Consider the following 20,548-nt stretch of genomic DNA (forward strand, 5'->3'; position numbering starts at 1 on the left):
CATAATATAGCTAACTTAGCTAGCTAACATACATTTGGAGAAAACAAGTTATAATTAACTGGCTAGCTAGCGTTAGCAGTGTTTTCAATGGTGGCAAGTGCAGCTAGCTAACCAGCTAGCAAACAATGGAACAAAGGTATACTTTTGGATTCGAAAACTAGTCCAACAGGCTCTGCATTTCAGGAATCACCCCTGGTGCACTGATCAATTATTTAGCCATTTAAACCATACATTTTTCATGAAAACTCTGATTTTGCCACTGCCGTCATCGGTTTCCTTGGATTTCAAATGTGAAATGGTCGGACTGGAGTCTGGTTAGTGACGGTTGCTATTCAATGGATAGCTGCGATTGGTTGCACAAAATTCTGGGGCGGGCTTAGTGAAGGGTCAATTCCCACCCCAGCCCCTGCATCTAACAACTTGAGGGAAATCTATCAAACGCTCCGTCTGCTCTGGTCGCGTCTGTGTCAAAGAGTCAGCACACTCAACCCCAGCATTTATTAACTCAAACCCTAGTCCCTGCGACTAATTCAAAAATTAGTATACCAAAAGGTTAAGGTGAGATCTCTAGATGTTGTATTAAGGTTGTTTAGTGTTTAATATCGCCCAACCCCAAATATGCTCTTATAAATAACACACCAAGATTCATAAGTAGAACTTTCTGCCAAGGGCGCCAAGTTGCCACAGGATGACCACTCTGTAGACAGGCTGCCGAAGGGTGCAGTCAACAACTCAACAACTAGCCATTGAATCTCAAACCGAACACTATCACTCAATATGCGCGTTCACGAGTCAATCTCAATGGCTAGTTGTCAAGTCTATGAGGCCTCCACTGCACCCTTCAGCAGCCTCTTAACCGAGTGGGCATCCTGTGCCGACTCGGCGCCCCTGGCAGCAACTTCTACCCATGAATCTTAACCCGTTACCTAGCAACAACATGGCCACTACTACTTTGCCCTCAAAATAGTCATAACAAATCTAAGATAATCATTTATGTTTAATTATTTGCTGAGGTCTTAGTCGTGCAATTTTACTTAAGGTATTTTGTGCTTGAAAGAGTAGTATGCTTTTAGTGCATGAAAAGTGCATGAAAACTAGTCAGTGCAGTATAGAGTCAGCAGCTGTTGCGTTCAGCTGACCCGACACTGTTTAGAGAAACATGCGGTTCTACAGACTGATTTATGAGAACACAACTTCATCAGCAAGCTGTAAATAAAGGACAAGCTACACGCTGTTTATCAGTGCCCAAAATCACTAGCTTGTTAAGTTCCATCCCTGTGTTTGTCAGTGAAGCTAGCTGTTAGAACTAGCTAGCAGGCACTATGAACAGGCAGGCTAAGTTCAGCTTATGAAGTCACTGGCGAGTTCCTTTGGTGCTTTTTTGTGCTGGAGTAGAGAGATGCCGTTTAGTTTTTATAAGTGTACTAAAACAGGTCGCAGAAGGAGACAATGCTCGCAAATGGGTTTGGAATATTGACAAGCGGTCGATTGGTCAAAGCGTTTGGTTTATTATTCAGCTTTAGTGTGATGTATACAGTGAATAGTGTAAACGTACCTCGTTTGCGGCCATATTCCTGACTTGTTCTGGACGCAACTCTGAGAATTGAAAGAGATTGCATTAGGAAACAAATAGACACATTTGTAAAGAGACCAATTACTGTTCCGATCCAAAAGGTTTGAATTAATTGTGCCGCTTACCTCTGATGGGACCGAGGGACGCATCTTTGGCCAGTGAGGTCAGGTCACTGCCAGAGTAGCCTTCTGTCATTCTGCAAGGATTACACATATACCAAGCATTTCCATTATACCACAATATCTTTATCTACATCTCTTAGATCTCTATACAGTCAGGTCCAAAATTCTTGTCACCCTTGATAAAGATGAGCAAAAACGACTAAAATAAATAATACAAATACTGAGCTATATTGTATGCTCCAATTGTTATTTATTTATATTATACTAATATAATTGCTCAGATAAATAGATTTTGTTTAACAAGTCATACAAGTAATATATATATAATTTTTAAGACAGGTGTCAAAATGATTGGCAACCCTAAATATTCTATCTGCATTTACATTCTACTATTTTAAGTTGATCTCATTTTAAGGAACTGTATTGTTGCCTTCCCTGGCTTCCTGTTTCACTGGGGTATAACAATGAGGTAACACGCATGTAAAATCCCTTTGTTATTGTTAGACCAGCCTTCGCTTTGGCTCCCCCTTCTGTCCAGCTCAGGTGTTCGGCGTCGCCGGCCTTCTAGCTTCGGCCGAACCTGCTGCTGGCAAACGCCCTTCACTCATCAACCCCGGACTTGTCTTGTCATCATTACACACACCTGGTTCCAATCCCCACGCTATCACTGTGTATATATACCCCCTCTGTCATTTGTCTTTGTCGGTCGGTCATTGTATATGTTGCTTGTTTTCCTGAGAGGAATCTCTCCTACTATTTCCTGAGTACTTTATATTTTGCACTGTGGGTTTCGTCCCGCTTTAAGCTATGGTGCTTTAATAAATTCAGTAGTTCTAAACCTGCGACTGCCTCCTGCCTACTCCTCTCTACACTTGTGACAGTTATCCATCACCATGGGAAAATTCGCAAACAAAAAGCCACAAATGGTTGTTGAACATCATAAATCAGGCAATGGGTACAAAGAAATTGCTAAAAAAAGAACAACTATTAGGGCATCAATTAAGAAGTTTCAAACCACTGGAACAGTGGTAAACTTGCCTGGTATTGGACACAAGTGTATATTGTCCCCACACACAGTAAGGAAGATAGTTTGCGAGGCAAAGAATATTCAAGGGCCAAAGTTGGAAAATTACAGAACTTGGTCACATCTTGGGGTCACCAAGTCTCCAAATCTACAATTAGATGCCACTTCCATGCCAATAGGCTCTTTGGAAGGGTTGCCAGAAAGAGCAACCAACTAATGTAAACTCCTGGAGTTTGCTAAACGGCATTGGCACTTGGATTGGAACAGGTGCTCTGGTCAGATGACACAAAAATAGAGCTTGGCGTTGAAAGAAGGATGCATATGAAGAAAATAACTTCATACCTACTAGGGCTGGGAATTGCCAGGCACCTCACAATAGGATATTATCACGATAATTAGGTGTCGACGATATGTATTGCGATTGTCACAATTCTACATGTATTGCGATTCAATACTGTGATTTTATTGAGATTCCATGGTCCAAACATATTGCTCACCACATGTCTGCTGCAGAGTGACAGGAGATAGCCATGAGAAAACACATTTTGATCAGTCATGGAAATAAAAGTGCTGAAAACAAATTGGCTCCCTATTTAAAAAGAAGATGGAGAACAAGCTATGAAGGAAAAATACTGGAGTTTTGGTGCAGTTACAGCCAACTAGCACAAACATATTGCGACATTGTCAAACCGGTACAATATGATATATCGTCAAAAATAATATCCCGATATGTAACTATTGATTGGGGTCCAATATTGGGGTCCAAATTTGAGATTTTTAGTTCCAACCGCCATGTCTTTCTGAGACGCGGTGTGGGTGAACGGATGATCTCTGCATGTGTAGTTCCCACCGTAAAGCATGGAGGAGGAGATGTTATGGTGTGGGGGTGCTTTGCTGGTGACACAGTCTGTGATTTATTTAGAATTCAAGGCACACTTAACCAGCATGGCTACCACAGCATTCTGCAGCGATATGCCATCCCATCTGGTTTGGGCTTAGTGGGACTATCATTTGTTTTTCAATAGGACCATGACCCAACACACCTCCAGGCTATTTTACCAAGAAGGAGAGTGATGGAGTGCTGCATCAGATCACCTGGCCTCCGCAATCCCCCGACCTCAACCAAATAGAGATGGTTTGGGATGAGTCGGACGGCAGAGTGAAGGAAAAGCAGCAAACAAGTGCTCAGCATATGTGGGAACTCCTTCAAGACTGTTGGAAGAGCATTCCAGGTGAAGCTGGTTGAAAGAATGCCAAGAGTATGCAAAGCTGTCATCAAGGCAAAAGATGGCTGTTTGAAGAATCTCAAATATAAAACATATTTCGATTTGTTTAACACATTTTTGGTTAGTACATGATTCCATGTGTTATTTCATAGTTTTGACATCTTCACTATTATTATACAATGTAGAAAATAGTAAAAATAAAGAAGAACCCTTGAATGAGTAGGTGTTCTAAAACTTTTGACCGGTAGTGTCTCTTTTTTAGATTACTTGTTAAATAAAATCTCTTTCTCTGAGTAATTGTATTAGTATACAATAATATAGTTTTGCTCATCTTTATCAAGGTTGCCAATCATTTTAGACGTGACTGTATATCTCTATACCTATCACTAACTCTTTATCTGTATGTCATTCTGAAAGCATAAAGAGCATTATGTCTCTATTCATCTCTATATATCAATATATCTATTGGTATCTCTTTATTTATCCATCATTTTGAAAGGATTACAGAGACAAAACATTATATAATTATAAAGATAGATGGATATCATTATCTATAGCTCGATCAACTACCTATTGTACAAAGTTCATTCAAACCATGGTAAAGGATATCTAAAAGTACATAACATATTAGGTAGGTTTCCAATTCAATTTACCTGGCGAGCTGGGACAGTTCTTTCTGTGCGAGAGGATTCCCGTGCTTCCCCAAAAGGTTCTTGACCAGTTTTAGCCGTGTCTATACACGACACACAATTATATACATTTTTGCAGGGAAATTGCATTGGGGAATGTGATTTGTTTACTGTATGGCTACAATTGTAAATGGAATTAATAGGTTTCTTAACATACCTCTTCTGTTGGTAAAGCCACGTACACCCGTTTTGCAAAACGTCTGTGAATAGAAACAGTTTGAGAACGTGTTGCCATTGGGTAGGCCTTGAAGATTTGAAGGACAATTCCACCACTTTATAACCAGTTATTATGCTGCTAGGATACACTGAGTGTACAAAACATTAGAAACACCTGCTCTTTCCATGACATAGTGAATCCAGGTGAAAGCTTTTATTCCTTATTGATGTCACTTGCTAAATCCACTTAAAATCAGTGTAGATGAAGGGGAGGAGACAGGTTAAAGAAGGATTTTTAAGCCTTGAGACAAAAAAATACATGGATTGTGTATGTGTGCCATTCAGAGGGTGACAAAATATTTAAGTGCCTTTGAATGGGGTATGGTAGTGTGTGCCAGGCGCACCGGTTTGTCTGTGTCAAGAACTGCAACGCTGCTGGGTCTTTCACGCTCAACAGTTTCCCGTGTGTATTAAGAATGGTCCACCACCCAAAGGACATCAAGCCAGCTTGACACAACTGTGGGAAGCATTGGAGTCAACATGGGCCAGCATCCCTGTGGAACACCTTATAGAGTCCATGCCCTGACAAATTCAGGCTGTTCTGAGGGCAAAAGTGTGTGCAACTTAGACCAAAGGACTCTCGGTGTATATGAACTACTGTACGATTTGATACACATTTTGATGTTTTATAGTTTTTGTTAGTCATACTGCACGATTCCTAGTTTGTCATTTTTTAAGCTTCTGCATTGCCCTAGTCTACAGTATACTCAAATCACATTTTATTTGTCACATGTGCCAAATACAACCTTCCAGTGAAATGCTTACTTACAAGCCCTAAACCAACAACGCAGAATTTATTTTAAAGTAAGTAAGAAAATATTTGCTAAAAAATATAGAAATAAACTAAAGTACGAAAAAAAGTAAACAATTCCCAGGGTACATTTCACCTCCCACGATGCAATGCTCTGCCCAGTCTGCAGTTAGCTTAGCTGGCTAGCAAGCCAAGACGAAGCTTATGTCATAAGTTAAGTGCATTTCCCATTCCTTTTGGGTTGTAATCATATATTGTAATGCTTCCTGGAATATCATTCTGAATATATGTTAATGTTATTATCACCAATCAACTGCATTACACTCAAAATATATTCTAATTTAGATGCCAACGAATGCTAACCATAAGTTACTGTATCTGATGGTTAGCTAGCATGCTAGCTAGCCTGACTTCTACATCCAAAATAAGTGTTTCCAACAATAACAGTCAAGTTTAATAATATAATAATAATATGCCATTTAGCAGGCGCTTTTATCCAAAGCGACTTACAGTCATGCGTGCATAAATTTTTTTTTTGTGTATGGGTGGTCCCGGGGATCGAACCCACAACCTTGGTGTTACAAGCGCCGTGCTCTACCAGCTGTCATAATCTTAGCGACCGTCTTAAACAAATGTCCAAACAACATGTAGGCCTGTTAGAACAACATTTATTATGACATTTACAGGCAAATCACTATGGAATCCTAGTCTCATGATTGAAGCCTGTATCTTTGGTGCAAACATTAGCAATGCTAGCTAAGTAGCTAACCCTGCTGCATCTGAAAAAGTGTTTTTCAACATTAACAGCAAAATACAGCCTTAGCGACTGTCCAAGCAACCATCCAGCTACACTGTAGACCTATTAGAACTAATAAAAAGTATGAAGTTTACAAGTAATTCACTACGAAAATATAGGCTATTTGGAAAGGGCGCAATGGCCGCCGGAGCTGCAACTTCATCAGTGATGGTGGGAGTGGTTCTGCCGAATGAGCCTTGAACAACAGAAAAATATTGGAGTACGCAGACTATAAATATCATTCTATAGGTTTTTGAGCGTCACCTTGCGAGCAAAACATTTTAGCAGCCTCGCTCATGACAGCGAAGAGAAACATTTACGTTTTAAAGTTCATTTTCTGCTATTTTAAACATTTCGCAATGGGGAGGAGAGAAGATTTTGCAATTTTGTAACTCACTTCATGCAATTCTACTCATTTTGCCATGGGGCGGAGAGAAAAATGTGCAGTTTTACAGCTAAATTCCTTCAATTCTACACATTTTGCCATAGGGTGGAGGCAAATGTTTGCAGTTTTTAATATGATAACTGATGATCAATGGGCCGCACCCCGGTCGGTAATTTGATCATGCTTACTACAAGTTTAGATAGCTGGCTGCTAGACTAACTTATAATAATAATAATAACTTACATTTACATTACATTTTAGTCATTTAGCAGACGCTCTTATCCAGAGCGACTTACAGTTTTAGTGAGTGCATGCATTTTTCAACATCTGCTAACCATGTGTATGTGACCAATACATTTGATTTGATTTAGAAGCAAGAGGAAAGAATGTTAATGAATGCCTTATTGCTTAACATTGGTCACAAATCTGTTTGTCCGTAAGCCCAGGGCTTTGGAATACAAGTGTAAATCATCAGCTGAGGGCTGAGTTTAGCCCAGGGTTAACAAACGCTTGTGTGAACACTGGATATGCTAGCGTAGAGCCATTCTTAGATAGCCTGGGGTTAGGAACAATGCAGTGTGAAAAGGCCTTTTAACATGCATTGCTGGCTATCATCTCGTCTATAATATAAGGTGTATGGCCAGAAAATGTCCCTAAATATGCTAAGGGGTGCTCGATGGCTGCTTTCAGGACAAAAAAAACTATTTTATGTTTAGGCCTACCCACCCCCCAATACATTACTAGAGGAGTAGGAGTTTTGACTTTTCTGTGATCCACTAATATGTCTGCCACAGCTCACGCAGGCACGCTGATTCTGAACCACATGGCATGACGTACTGCTTGATGTGTATAGCAACGCAGTCTAGGAAGCAGTTTTAAAGAGTTAGTATTCAACATCAGAAGAGACATGTCTCAGTTACAAACAAGGTTCTTTACGGACAACAAAAAGTAAGTATTTATTGCTGAATTGTGAAGATAGCCAGTTAGCTTTCACTTTTGCCAGTAAGCTATCTAGCTAACTTGCTAGCGAGCATGAAGGAGAACTCTATGCGAGTGTTAGCCATGCTGTTGTTAATCATATTGTATCCTTAGTTTGTATCCTAACTTGTATCCTAACTTGTATCCTAACTTGTATCCTAACTTACCAATCTAAAACATTTTAGCTGACATGGACTAATTGAGTGACTGCTGATGCACAACCAAATAAAAAAAGTATATTATTCTAACTCTCAACAGTGAGTTGAGACCCCCCAAAATATATTATATATAAAAAAATAAAAAATGTATTGGTCCGATGGCCTACAAAAGGGGGGGCATGGGCCGCCAGTTGCCCATCGCTGTATTAGACGAAGACAACCAGAGCAACATATAGCAGGGAATTCCAATATGATCAGGAAACTATAGACATGTTATATAGATAGCTGAAAATGACTTTCCATCATTTATTTTATTAGTTCTCTCAGGCATCCTACTTGAGAAGCAATTTCCAGTTTTGCACATCACTAAACAGTCAATAGCCATGAAATCATCAAATTACACTAAAACGGTATGTATGACATCACTAAATACTTCATAATAACAAACCAAATGTTAAATGTGGCGGAGTTGCCCTTTAACAGTGCTACCTTTTGGCAGAGAGACCTCACTGAAAAGTAAACCTGGGTTGTGTTCAGTAGGCACACAAAAATGTATGAAACAGGTAGGGAGGTACAAACTGGGCATCCCCTGCCCCAACCACACTGGCCTACAGTACCTAAGAACAGCCTCGTCCAGCTCCTGAGGCCTGTTGGTGGCACCCATCACCAACACCCGCTCATCACCACCAGATTGCACCTAAACACACACCAAAATAAATATTATTGGCAGCAACACAGACAGTGCCTTCGGAAAGTATTCAGACCTGACTTTTTCCACTTTGTTACGTTACAGCCTTGTTCTAAAATTGATTAAATTGTTTTTTCCCCCTCATCAATCTACAAAGAATACCCCATAACGACAAAGCAAAAACAGGTTTAGAAATGTTAGCAAATGTATTACAGATTAATAAATATCACATTTACATAAGTATTCAGACCCTTTACTTAGTACTTTGTTGAAGCACCTTTGGCAGCGATTACACCATTGAGTCTTCTTGGGTATGACGCTACAAGCTTGGCACACCTGTATTTGGGGAGTTTCTCCCATTCATCTCTGCAGATCCTCTCAAGCTCTGTCAGGTTGGATGGGGAGCGTTGCTGCACAGCTACTTTCAGGTCTCTCCAGAGATGTTTCCATCAAGGATCTCTCTGTACTTTGCTCCATTCATCTTTCCCTCGTCTCTGACTAGTCTCCCAGTCCCTGCTACTGAAAATCATCACCACAGCATGATGCTGCCACCACCATGCTTCACTGTAGCGATGGTGCCAGGTTTCCTCCAGATGTGACGCTTGGCATTCAAGCCAAAGAGTTCAATCTTGGTTTCATCAGACCAGAGAATCTTGTTTCTCATGGTCTGAGAGTCTTTAGGTGCCTTTTGGCAAACTCAAAGCGGGCTGTCATGTGCCTTTTACTGAGAAGTGGCTTCCGTCTGGCCACTCTACCATAAAGGCCTGATTGGTGGAGTGCTGCAGAGATGGTTGTCCTTCTGGAAGGTTCTCCCATCTCCACAGAGGAACTCTGGAGCTCTGTCAGAGTGACCATCGGGTTCTTGGTCACCTCCCTGACCAAGGCCCTTCTCCCCCTGATTGCTCAGTTTGGCCAGGTGGCCAGCTCTAGGAAGAGTCTTGGTGGTTCCAAACTTCTTCCATTTAAGAATGATGGAGGCCACTGTGTTCTTGGGGACCTTCAATAATGCAGACATTTTTTGGTACCCTTCCCAAGTTATGTGCCTCAACACAATCCTGTCTCGGAGCATCTACGGACAATTCCTTCGACCTCATGGCTTGGTTTTTGGTCTGACACGCACTAACAACTGAGGGACCTCATATAGACAGTTGTGTGCCTTTCCAAATCATGTCCAATCAATTGAATTTAAGGTGGTCTCCAGTCAAGTTATAGAAACATCTCAAGGATGATCAATGGAAACAGGATGCACCGGGGCTCAATTTCGAGTCTCATAGCAAAGGGTCTGAATACTTATGTAAATAAGGTATTTCTGTTTTTACATTTCTAAAAAAAAAAAAATTCCTTTGTCATTATTGGGTATTGTGTGTAGATTGCTAACATAACAAAATGTGGAAAAGGTCAATGGGTCTGAATACTTTCTGAAGGCGCTGTATCTCTTGGACAGATTTAATGTGGAAGAGGCCAAATCTTCATGCAGGATATGGACAAGACAAAAAATCCAATCAAAGTTTATTGGTCGCGTACACAGTTTAGCATATGTTATAGCAGGTGCAGCGAAATTCTTGTGTTACTAGCTCCTAAAAAGACATGGCAGGATGCAGGATGTGGCCAAAACAGACAGAATCCCTCCAGGGACAAACATTGCACACACGTGTACACGCGCTCATTAACTCAATAAAAGAAAATTAAAAACAGGTGACAGAATTAACACTGGAACACACGTGTGCATGCGTAGAAACACACACGGGGGAGACCTCCTTACCCCATCAAATTCAATCAAGAACTCAGTCTTCAGACGTCTGCTGGCATCATGCTCTCCCTCTCTCCTTTCACAGAGTAGACTGTCGATCTCATCTGTGTGGGGTAAGTAACAGTAGTCACAATCTGAATGGAAGGGTCCCATTATCCTAGTAGTCTATGCATAGTCGCACTCTCTGTTTCCATCAGTTATTAAATAGAAAATTCTTCCCAACATGCTATAATGCAACTTTCTTGCATACAATATCTGTGCTTATTATTAGATTGCAGGTAATGAAACATTATCGTTATGTGCTTCCTTGACCAGTTCATTGCAGTTACGTATTCTTCTTGGTTTATCTAACAAAGTAAAAGTTACCTATGAAGATGATTGAGGGTTGCAGTTCTCTGGCGACGGCAAACAGAGCTCGCACCAGCTTCTCTCCCTCCCCCACCTACAGGGAAAGACCAAAAGAATAGCGAGTTTACTCTGAATAGAGAGTTTACTCTGAATATAGTGAGTTTACTCTGAATATAGTGAGTTTACTCTTTTTCTACAAGGGTCTACTTGAAATGACTGATATATGTTTTTCTACTAAACTCAGTTGAATGCACTGACTAAGTCGCACTGGATAAGAGCATCTGCTAAATAACTAACATACAAAGAAATGTAAAATGGAACAAATTAAAGTGTAAAGAGATCGTTCCGCTAATAATGTACTCACATATTTCGAGGTCAAGCTGGCTGCACTTATGTTGAAGAACGTGGCGTTGGACTCCATGGCCACTGCTTTAGCCTATCAGTAAAAAAAGATGAGCTAAAATTTAAAATGCAGAACATTATCCTTATTTTGGAGATACTTTCAACTAAATGCTCTATAATCCTTAAATTCACTTTTTTTTTTGTTGGTTCGCTTTGTTTTACATTTGATTACAGCATACCCATATTCCTGCTCTATAGAATCACCATTTGTTTTTAATGCAGTTCAGACACATTTTGGGAGATTGAGTACATTAATGATGGCTAAACTACATTCATGATGGATAATGCAATTTTGTATGACAGAAAAACACTAAATATAAATTCCCCGGGATTTAGCCTACCCATACATTCTGTGTCATCGGTCATAGTACTCTACAGTCAAAGTACCACCATGTAAAAACATAAAATACTTATAAGACCTAAACCAATTCTACTCTTGAACAAAGCATCACAGTTAGAGGATGTCAAAACCAGCAAATCCAGTGAAAGGACTGTCCATTGTCTATATTATAAGTATTATATTAGTCTTGTATTATAAAGATTTTACAATACAAATGTTTCGTTTTGTGCGTTTTTCTATGAAAATTGTTAATCTATTTCATGATCACTTGTGGTCTTTGTGAGCCTAACCAAGACCCACTCCAACTAGTCATTTCTCATTTGGTCTCTTGCCACTACCAAATGGTACTGCACCACACTCACCAGCATCGTCTTTCCGTTGCCAGGAGGACCGAAGAGGAGAAGGCCTCGTGCTGGAGCCCTCAAGCCTGTAAACAACTGGAAAAAAACAACATCTACTCAGCACTTATGTTTCATAGTACATAGTCCTGAAGTTCAAAATTACAGAGCAATACATAGCCTATTTAACATTTACTGTATACATACAGTATAAAGTGGGTAAAACAGTACGTAAACATTATTAAAGTGACCAGTGTTCAATGACTATGTACATAGGGCAGCAGTCTCTAAGGTGCAGAGTAGAGTACCAGGTGGTAGCCGGCTTGAACAGTGACTAAGGTTCAGGGCAGGGTACTGGGCAGAGGCTGGCTAGTGGTGACTGTTTAACAGTCTGATGGCCTGGAGATTGAACATGTTTTTCAGTCTCTCGGCCCCAGCTTTGATGCACCTGTACAGTCTCTGCTTTCTAGATGGTAGCGGGTGAACAGGCCGTGGCTCGGGTGGCTATTTTTCTAGGTGCACTGGTGCTCCAATATAAACATTACATGTTGAACAGCAAAATAGGCTCTCCTATGAAGCTTGAACACATGTGTTCGTATCCACGGTTCCCCCTCTTATTCATTATGATCTAAAAGGCAAAACTGATCCAAGATCAGCACTCCTACGCTTTTGTAGGCCGTCATTGTAAATAAGAATTTGTTCTTAACTGACTTGCCTAGTTAAATAAAGGTTAAATAAAAAAAATACAGACCATTATGTTAGGACTGCCCACATGAACAGTTGCTGCTCAAATTTTTTACTGACGACGTTACTGACAGGTGATACTTTGTAGCCTGTGAAAAGACTGCCATATTCACATCACTCCATGATCCATTGAGTTGCTGTTCCTCTCCAATCTCACCTCTGGCCTCAGTGCAGGCAGGATGACTATTTCCTGTAGGGCCTGCTTAGCCAGCTCCTGGCCAGCAACGTCCTCGAACCTCACTGATGAGCCACTGAAACACACACACGAGACTGGTCTGAGTGGTCATTCCCATACAGAAATATAGACATACTCAACTCTGCCTGGGTTGTGTTCATTAGGCAGCAAAGATAGACTGAAACAGGCAGGCAGGACTTTTCCATGTCAGAACGTTATAAAAAGTGTTGCATCGGTGTGCCCTATTCAACACAACCCAGGTCAAGCAGTCAACATCTATTGTGTTCCAAACTGAGACACCTTGAATTTATTTATAAGACACTCCAAATTATTGTCTCTCACCTGTCTATGATCTCACTGAGGATGAGGTTGGCAAGCTTGCTGTCCACATTCTTCAAGTTCTTCACGTCCCTCTTCTTCAGTGGGGACATGGATGTGGGAGTGGTGGGTTTACAGTTTTGCCGGTTGCCCACTTTACCCTATAACAAAAGAACAATGACATCAGATTTGGTTACGATTTTAAACAAGCTAATCTCTTGGAATGATGATTGGAAATTCTCCTATTTTGTCTTCCCTTCATTAAAAATGGATATAGTCTGGAGAGATTCTATTAGCATTACGTTTTTTATTCCAGCTCCTTTATAGTCCATGGCTATAGTGCTAGTCTAGCTATTCCTTTTAGAGCATAATTAATAAGATTACATGGACAGGGAGGAACTGATCCTAGATCAGCATTCCTACTCTGATACACTATCAATATGGGCCCTGGACTCTTGGCTAGATGTGGAGTTAGTTGAGGAAAGACAATCTGGGTCTCACCTTGTTGCTGTTGGACTGGGGGGCCGGTCTGTGCTGTGTGTGACTACTAGAGGGCCCACTGAAGCTGAGGGAGTGCTGGTGGCCCCTGTGGCCTGCCGTCAAGGTTTTTTTTGGCGTATGCTTTGGTCGTGGGAGGGAGTGACTGGAGTGAGTAGTCAGGGAGTCCCTCTTTTTGGGTACGGCTCCACTTACTGCCAAGAGCAAGGAGACATTTAGAACCATCAAGATACATTATCGATTATTTATCAGTATGGTAGGTTAGGACATTTAATTAAGCTGTGTGTGAGCTAGTGTCCCTTCAGTAGAGGCATATGATTCTCCAGGCCTGATTTAGTCTTAGACTGTGTGAATCTGAACAGGTTAAATACACTTCAAGTCCATGTAGTCACTGGACAAAGCTGGATAAACATCCGCCAGCAGTGTTTCTATGTGTGAGAAATATGACTGTAGTTTGAGGTAGCTATCAGTGTCAGTGTGAATAACATATTGATAAATACACAGACAAAGCAGCAGAAAGAGTAAAATAAATAAAAATCGGTAACACAACTTGAAGGGAGCTTACTGTACATAGGCATTCAGAGATTAAATGGAAAAACCAGGAAAGGTCAGGAAAAGTAGGATATTGGTTTGGAGGTAGATCAATTTCAATGATGTATGAAGAGAATACTTCCTGAATATTCAGGAACAATGACACCCCTGAAAACACTTTTAAGATTCCCGGTAGCACCCACCTGAGCGTAGATGCCCGTTATGGTACGACTGGTTTGAGCTCTCTGTATAGATGTCTCTCTGAGCTGGCCCTGAACGCAGCTTTGCTACACAACAGGAATGACAACGACAACAACAAAACGAGGTTGGGAAAGGGAATAGGAGAATCGGAGAAGGGAGGGAAAAGAAGAAAAGGAAATTATGCTTAAAATAAACAAATAAAATAAGGGGTGCCTACGCCAGGATTCTTTGAATGGGGGATGAACAGCAATGTTTTGGGATGGATCCTAAGTTAAGTTGTCATGCCACATCCAAGAATGAGGCATATAGGGTAGGACAGAGAGGATTGTCAACATTTCAGTTTCTTAGGCAGCAAAGCCAAACATAGCAGCCATTTCTAACCAGGATGAATCAAACACAAAGAGTAGGGTTGTGTTCATTAGGGAAATGATTTAAAACATTCTGCAACGCAAAAGGAAAATGAGCGTTTCTTATTGGACAAGTCTAGGTTTGTTATCTTAGGTTTGGTGCCTAATGAACATGACTCAGGATAATGTTGCAGCCAGCTGTGGAATGATGAGAAGCTTCTGAAACAGCTTTGGGGGACCACTGAGTGGATTTATACCATAACTTACTAATTCTGTCATTTAAAGGATGACATTTTATATTAATATTTTTTTTTGGGGGGCACTGGAGTATTTATGGCCTAATCACTTTATTGCATAAAGTACATTGTAGTTTGGAAGTCAAGTAATGTCAATACAAAAAGTATGTATGCGGAAATATACTATGAGTTGCACACCCTTTTGCCCTCAGAACAGCCACAATTCATCAGGGCATGGACTACAAGGTGTCAAAAGCATTCCACATGGATGCTAGCCCATGTTGACTCCAATGCTTCCCACAATTGTGTCAAGTTGGCTGGATGTCCCTTGGGTGGTGGACCATTCTTGATACACACGGGAAACTGTTGAGCGTGAAAAACCCAGCAGCGTTGCAGTTCTTGACACACTCAAACCTGTGCGCATGGCACCTACTACCATACCCCGTTCAAAGGCACTTAAATATTTTGTCTTGCCCATTCACCCTCTGAATGGCACACATACACAATCCATGTCTCTCTGAAAAATCCTTATTTAACCTGTCTCCTCCTTCCATCTACACTGACTGAAGTGGATTTAACAGATGACATCAATAAGGGATCATAGCTTTCACCAGATTCACCTGGTCAGTCTATGTCATGGAAATGTTTTGTACACTCAGTGTATACAGGCCCTACATGTTTTTTTTTCTCCAAGAGATACAAAGCTATGGAATGATTTCTGTGCCAACAGCAACTGTATTTGAATTCCATCATTTTTAATTTGTATTTGGACATTTAATTTCAGTTAAATCATTTTGAATTTGTCAATTTGTACATCACAAATGTACATTTTAGTCATTAGACCTTTCGGTTACTGGCACAACGCTCCTACCCACTAAGCTACCTGCCGCCCCTAATGTAATTAATTATTTTAAAATTCAATTGAATGTTCAAATTCAATATTTATACATTCAGTTTCAATGTGGTAAATATTGCATTCATTATCTTGTATATCAAGTTTACAAACTATCATTTCAAGTTTATCAAAGTTTCAGATATTCAACTTCTCAGATGCATTCAGATTCCTTTTTTTTTATTCAGCCCTCTAAATTAAAATTCAAAACCAGAGACAACATCATGGTACTTTGCCAGCCAGGAATGGTAGAGGAGAACAGATAGAATCAAACGCTCTCTGTGGAAAATAGAAACGTCTGGTTGTTTCTAAAGCCAGTGTGGCATGTTTAATTTATTTTCTTCCTATGAATTTGGCTCTAGCGTTTTAACCATTTGGTGTTACCAAGAAAGTTAGAGGCATAAATATTGTACCCCCTCAAAACTGCTAACCTCACCTGTTATTGTAATGGTGACAAGTTAGCATGTCTTAGGGGTATGATATTTGTGCCTCCATCTTTCTCACTCATCAATATTCACGATTCATTCAGGATGATCCGTAATCATGGTAGCATCCACATTTAATGTAGAAGTGTTTAGAAACATATTCTATTCTTATTTACAATAAAAGTGACTCCAAAATGACAATACATTATTTACCATTAATTTCTATTTGGCACAAAATAATCTGAAACACAACCAAAACAAACAGCAAATGCATTCAACAAGTTTGTAGAGTCACAAGCTTGCTGTAGTCATTGTGTGCTATGAATATGAGACCAAATACAAAATGTTGTACTCCTTTAATACACATATGTTAATTTGTCCCAATACATTTGGTCCCCTTAAATAGGGCGACTATGTAGAAAAAGTGCTATCATTTCTAAACGGTTCACCCAATATGGATGATAATACAGTGAGGGAAAAAAGTATTTGATCCCCTGCTGATTTTGTACATTTGCCCACTGACAAAGAAATGATCAGTCTATAATTTTAATGGTAGGTTTCTTTGAACAGTGAGAGATAGAATAACAACAAAATAATCGAGAAAAACGCATGTCAAAAATGTTATAAATTGATTTGCATTTTAATGAGGGAAATAAGTATTTGACCCCCTCTCAATCAGAAAGATTTTTCTGGCTCCCAGGTGTCTTTTATACAGGTAACGAGCTGAGATTAGGAGAGTGCTCCTAATCTCAGCTCGTTGCCTGTATAAAAGACACCTGTCCACAGAAGCAATCAATCAATCAGATTCCAAACTCTCCACCATGGCCAAGACCAAAGAGCTCTCCAAGGATGTCAGGGACAAGATTGTAGACCTACACAAGGCTGGAATGGGCTACAAGACCATCGCCAAGCAGCTTGGTGAGAAGGTGACAACAGTTGGTGCGATTATTCGCAAATGGAAGAAACACTGTCAATCTCCCTCGGCCTGGGGCTCCATGCAAGATCTCACCTTGTGGAGTTGCAATGATCATGAGAACGGTGAGGAATCAGCCCAGAACTACACGGTAGGATCTTGTCAATGATCTCAAGGCAACTGGGACCATAGTCACCAAGAAAACAATTGGTAACACACTACGCCGTGAAGGACTAAAATCCTGCAGCGCCCGCAAGGTCCCCCTGCTCAAGAAAGCACATATACATGCCCGTCTGAAGTTTGTCAATGAACATCTGAATGATTCAGAGGAGAACTGGGTGAAAGTGTTGTGGTCAGATGAGACCAAAATCGAGCTCTTTGGCATCAACTCAACTCGCTGTGTTTGGAGGAGGAGGAATGCTGCCTATGACCCCAAGAACACCATCCCCACCGTCAAACATGGAGGTGGAAACATTATGCCTTGGGGGTGTTTTTCTGCTAAGGGGACAGGACAACTTCACTGCATCAAAGGGACGATGGACGGGGCCATGTACCGTCAAATCTTGGGTGAGAACCTCCTTCCCTCAGCCAGGGCATTGAAAATGGGTCGTGGATGGGTATTCCAGCATGACAATGACCCAAAACTCACGGCCAAGGCAACAAAGGAGTGGCTCAAGAAGAAGCACATTAAGGTCCTGGAGTGGCCTAGCCACTCTCCAGACCTTAATCCCATAGAAAATCTGTGGAGGGAGCTGAAGGTTCGAGTTGCCAAACGTCAGCCTCGAAACCTTAATGACTTGGAGAAGATCTGCAAAGAGGAGTGGGACAAAATCCCTCCTGAGATGTGTGCAAACCAGGTGGCCAACTACAAGAAACGTCTGACCTCTGTGATTGCCAACAAGGGTTTTGCCACCAAGTACTAAGTCATGTTTTGCAGAGGGGTCAAATACTTATTTCCCTCATTAAAATGCAAATCAATTCATAATATTTTTGACATGCGTTTTTCTGGATTTTTTTGTTGTTATTCTGTCTCACTGTTCAAATAAACCTACCATTAAAATTATAGACTGATAATTTCTTTGTCAGTGGGCAAACGTACAAAATCAGGAGGGGATCAAATACTTTTTTCCCTCACTGTACCCTCAAATTAAAGCTGACAGTCTGCACTTTAACCTCCGTCACTGTATCATTTCAAATCCAACGTGCTGGAGTACAGAGCCCAAAATATATATATAAATATCACTGTCCAAATAATTTTGGAGCGCACTACTCCGATGATTAATCCACAGACAACGGTGGTGGGACTGATCACCAACAACGAGACAGTTTATAGGGAGGAAGTCAGAGACCTGGCAGTGTGGTGCTAGGACAACAACCTCTGCCTCAATGTGGGCAAAACAAAGAAGCTGATAGTGGACTACAGGAAACAGAGGGCCAAACACGCCCCCATTCACATCAACGGGGCTGTAGCGGAGCGGGTCGTGAGCTTCAAGTTTCCCGGTGTCCACATCGCTAAGGACCTATCATGGTCCAAACACACCAACACAGTCGTGAAGAGGGCACGACAACCTCTTCCCCCTCAGGAGGCTGAAAAGATTTGGCATGGGCCCTCAGATCCTCAAATTGAGGGCATCTTGATTGGCTGCATCGGCATCCGACGGCAAGGCGCTACAGAGGGTAGTGCGTACGGCCCAGTACATCACTGGGGTCAAACTCTCTGCCATCCAGGACCTCTATACCAGGCGGTGTCAAAGGAAGGCCCTAAAAATTGTCAAAGACTCCAGCCACCCAAGTCATAGACGGTTCTCTCTGCTACCACACGTCAAACGGTACCGGAGCGCTAAGTCTGGGACCAAAAGCCTCCTGCAGCTTCTACCCCCAAGCCATAAGACTGCTAAATAGTTAACCAAATAGCTACCCAGACTATCTGCATTGACCCTTTTTGCACTAACTTTGACTCTATACATACACACTGGACTCTACCCACACACTCACACATACAGTACTTACACTGACACTCCAACACACACACACTCACCTCACACATAACACGTACACACATTCGCCCCACACACACACACTTCCACACTCATCACATACGCTGCTGCTACTGTCTATTGTCTATCCTGTTGCCTAGTCACTTTACCCAAACCTATATGTAAATACAGTATCTACCTCAATTTCCTCGTAACCCTGTACATCGACTCGTACTGGTACCCCACGTATATACCAAGCTATCATTGCTCATTGTGTATTTATTCCTCGTTTACAAAATAAATTATAATATAATAATATGCCATTTAGCAGACGCTTTTATCCAAAGCGACTTACAGTCATGTGTGCATACATTTTAACGTATGGGTGGTCCCGGGGATCGAACCCACTACCCTGGCGTTACAAGCGCCGTGCTCTACCAATTGAGCTATCATTCTAACATTTTTTTATTGTATTCTGCATTGCTGGAAAGGGCCCGTAAGTAAGCATTTCACTGTTAGTCTACACCTGTATACGAACCATGTGACAATTAAAAATTGATTAAAATATTGAATTTTAATATTAAATCAAATTGAAATTGAATTTTAAAACTGAATGCAATATTCATTCAATTCAGTTTCAAATCCTGAAATACAAGTTCAATTTATGAATTCAATGATTAAATTTGTGCATTACAAATTCAAAATTATGGATTTCAAATACAATTTCTGTTGGCACTGAAATCACTCCATACAAAGCTAACAGATGTACTGTATCTAAGCTAGCATGAAAAGCAACAAATTTCACACAATCAAACATTATGTCACACAATCAAACAATGTCCTGCCACGCATTCAACATGCATGTAGCCGGTCAGAAGGTGCCATGCGGTATCAATGCGGACACGGAGGCAAGACATTCGAAAATTGTCCTAATGATTCTCACCTAAAAGCTCCAGGCGATCCTTTGCCATGATCAGATTGGTGATCATCTTGGCCTGTAGACGTTTATCACGTTCACATTTCTCGCCTGGAAGAGAAGAGAGATTAAAAACAAATCAATAAGTAAAATAGCAGTTTTCATCCTTGTTTTCCACTTCTGTTTTTTTTTGTTGCTATAGCAGAGGTCTCCAACTCCGGTCCTAGAGCTACTGGGTATGCAGGTTTTTGTTCCAGCCCAGCAGCCACACACTAGCTGTTTCAAATAATCAGCTGAGCATGGTTTTCAATCAGGACCACGATTAGCTGAACAATGTGTGTTAGTGCTAGCCTGAAACAAAACCCTTTACATCACTAGCTCTCCAGGAGCAGAGTTGTTGAAGAAATCTGCACTATAGGTCCTAGGAAATACAAAATACAGCAAAGTATGCACAGTCACTCACCGCTTTCAGCTACCTCGATCGCGATGCCCCTCTCGAGCTCTGCGATTCCGCGTTTGTACCACTGGACTGCCTGCTCCTTGTGCACTAGTAACACACAAACCACAAGGTCAGACAGGCCCAGAAAAATAG

The 20,548-nt window shown here is 41.0% G+C and overlaps 1 protein-coding gene across 2 annotated transcripts in view; it reads right to left on the minus strand.

Annotated features, from left to right (window-relative positions):
• LOC123483070 (spastin-like) overlaps positions 1-20,548 on the minus strand; it is a 33,276-nt gene that overhangs the window by 7,916 nt on the left and 4,812 nt on the right. The window contains exons 2-16 of one of the 2 annotated variants that reach the window (XM_045212513.1): positions 20,420-20,503; positions 19,984-20,067; positions 14,254-14,337; positions 13,523-13,713; positions 13,046-13,182; positions 12,686-12,779; positions 11,809-11,883; positions 11,069-11,140; positions 10,723-10,798; positions 10,369-10,460; positions 8,536-8,615; positions 4,792-4,834; positions 4,599-4,678; positions 1,699-1,769; positions 1,556-1,596 (exon numbers count right to left, since the gene is read on the minus strand). In XM_045212513.1, coding sequence (XP_045068448.1) covers positions 1,556-1,596; positions 1,699-1,769; positions 4,599-4,678; positions 4,792-4,834; positions 8,536-8,615; positions 10,369-10,460; positions 10,723-10,798; positions 11,069-11,140; positions 11,809-11,883; positions 12,686-12,779; positions 13,046-13,182; positions 13,523-13,713; positions 14,254-14,337; positions 19,984-20,067; positions 20,420-20,503 — 1,304 coding nt within the window. The remainder of the gene's footprint in view (positions 1-1,555; positions 1,597-1,698; positions 1,770-4,598; positions 4,679-4,791; positions 4,835-8,535; positions 8,616-10,368; positions 10,461-10,722; positions 10,799-11,068; positions 11,141-11,808; positions 11,884-12,685; positions 12,780-13,045; positions 13,183-13,522; positions 13,714-14,253; positions 14,338-19,983; positions 20,068-20,419; positions 20,504-20,548) is intronic. The other variant, XM_045212514.1, reaches the window with a different exon arrangement.

The sequence above is a fragment of the Coregonus clupeaformis genome, unplaced genomic scaffold (assembly GCF_020615455.1).
Source record: "Coregonus clupeaformis isolate EN_2021a unplaced genomic scaffold, ASM2061545v1 scaf0018, whole genome shotgun sequence".
Classification (NCBI taxonomy): Eukaryota; Metazoa; Chordata; class Actinopteri; order Salmoniformes; family Salmonidae; genus Coregonus; species Coregonus clupeaformis.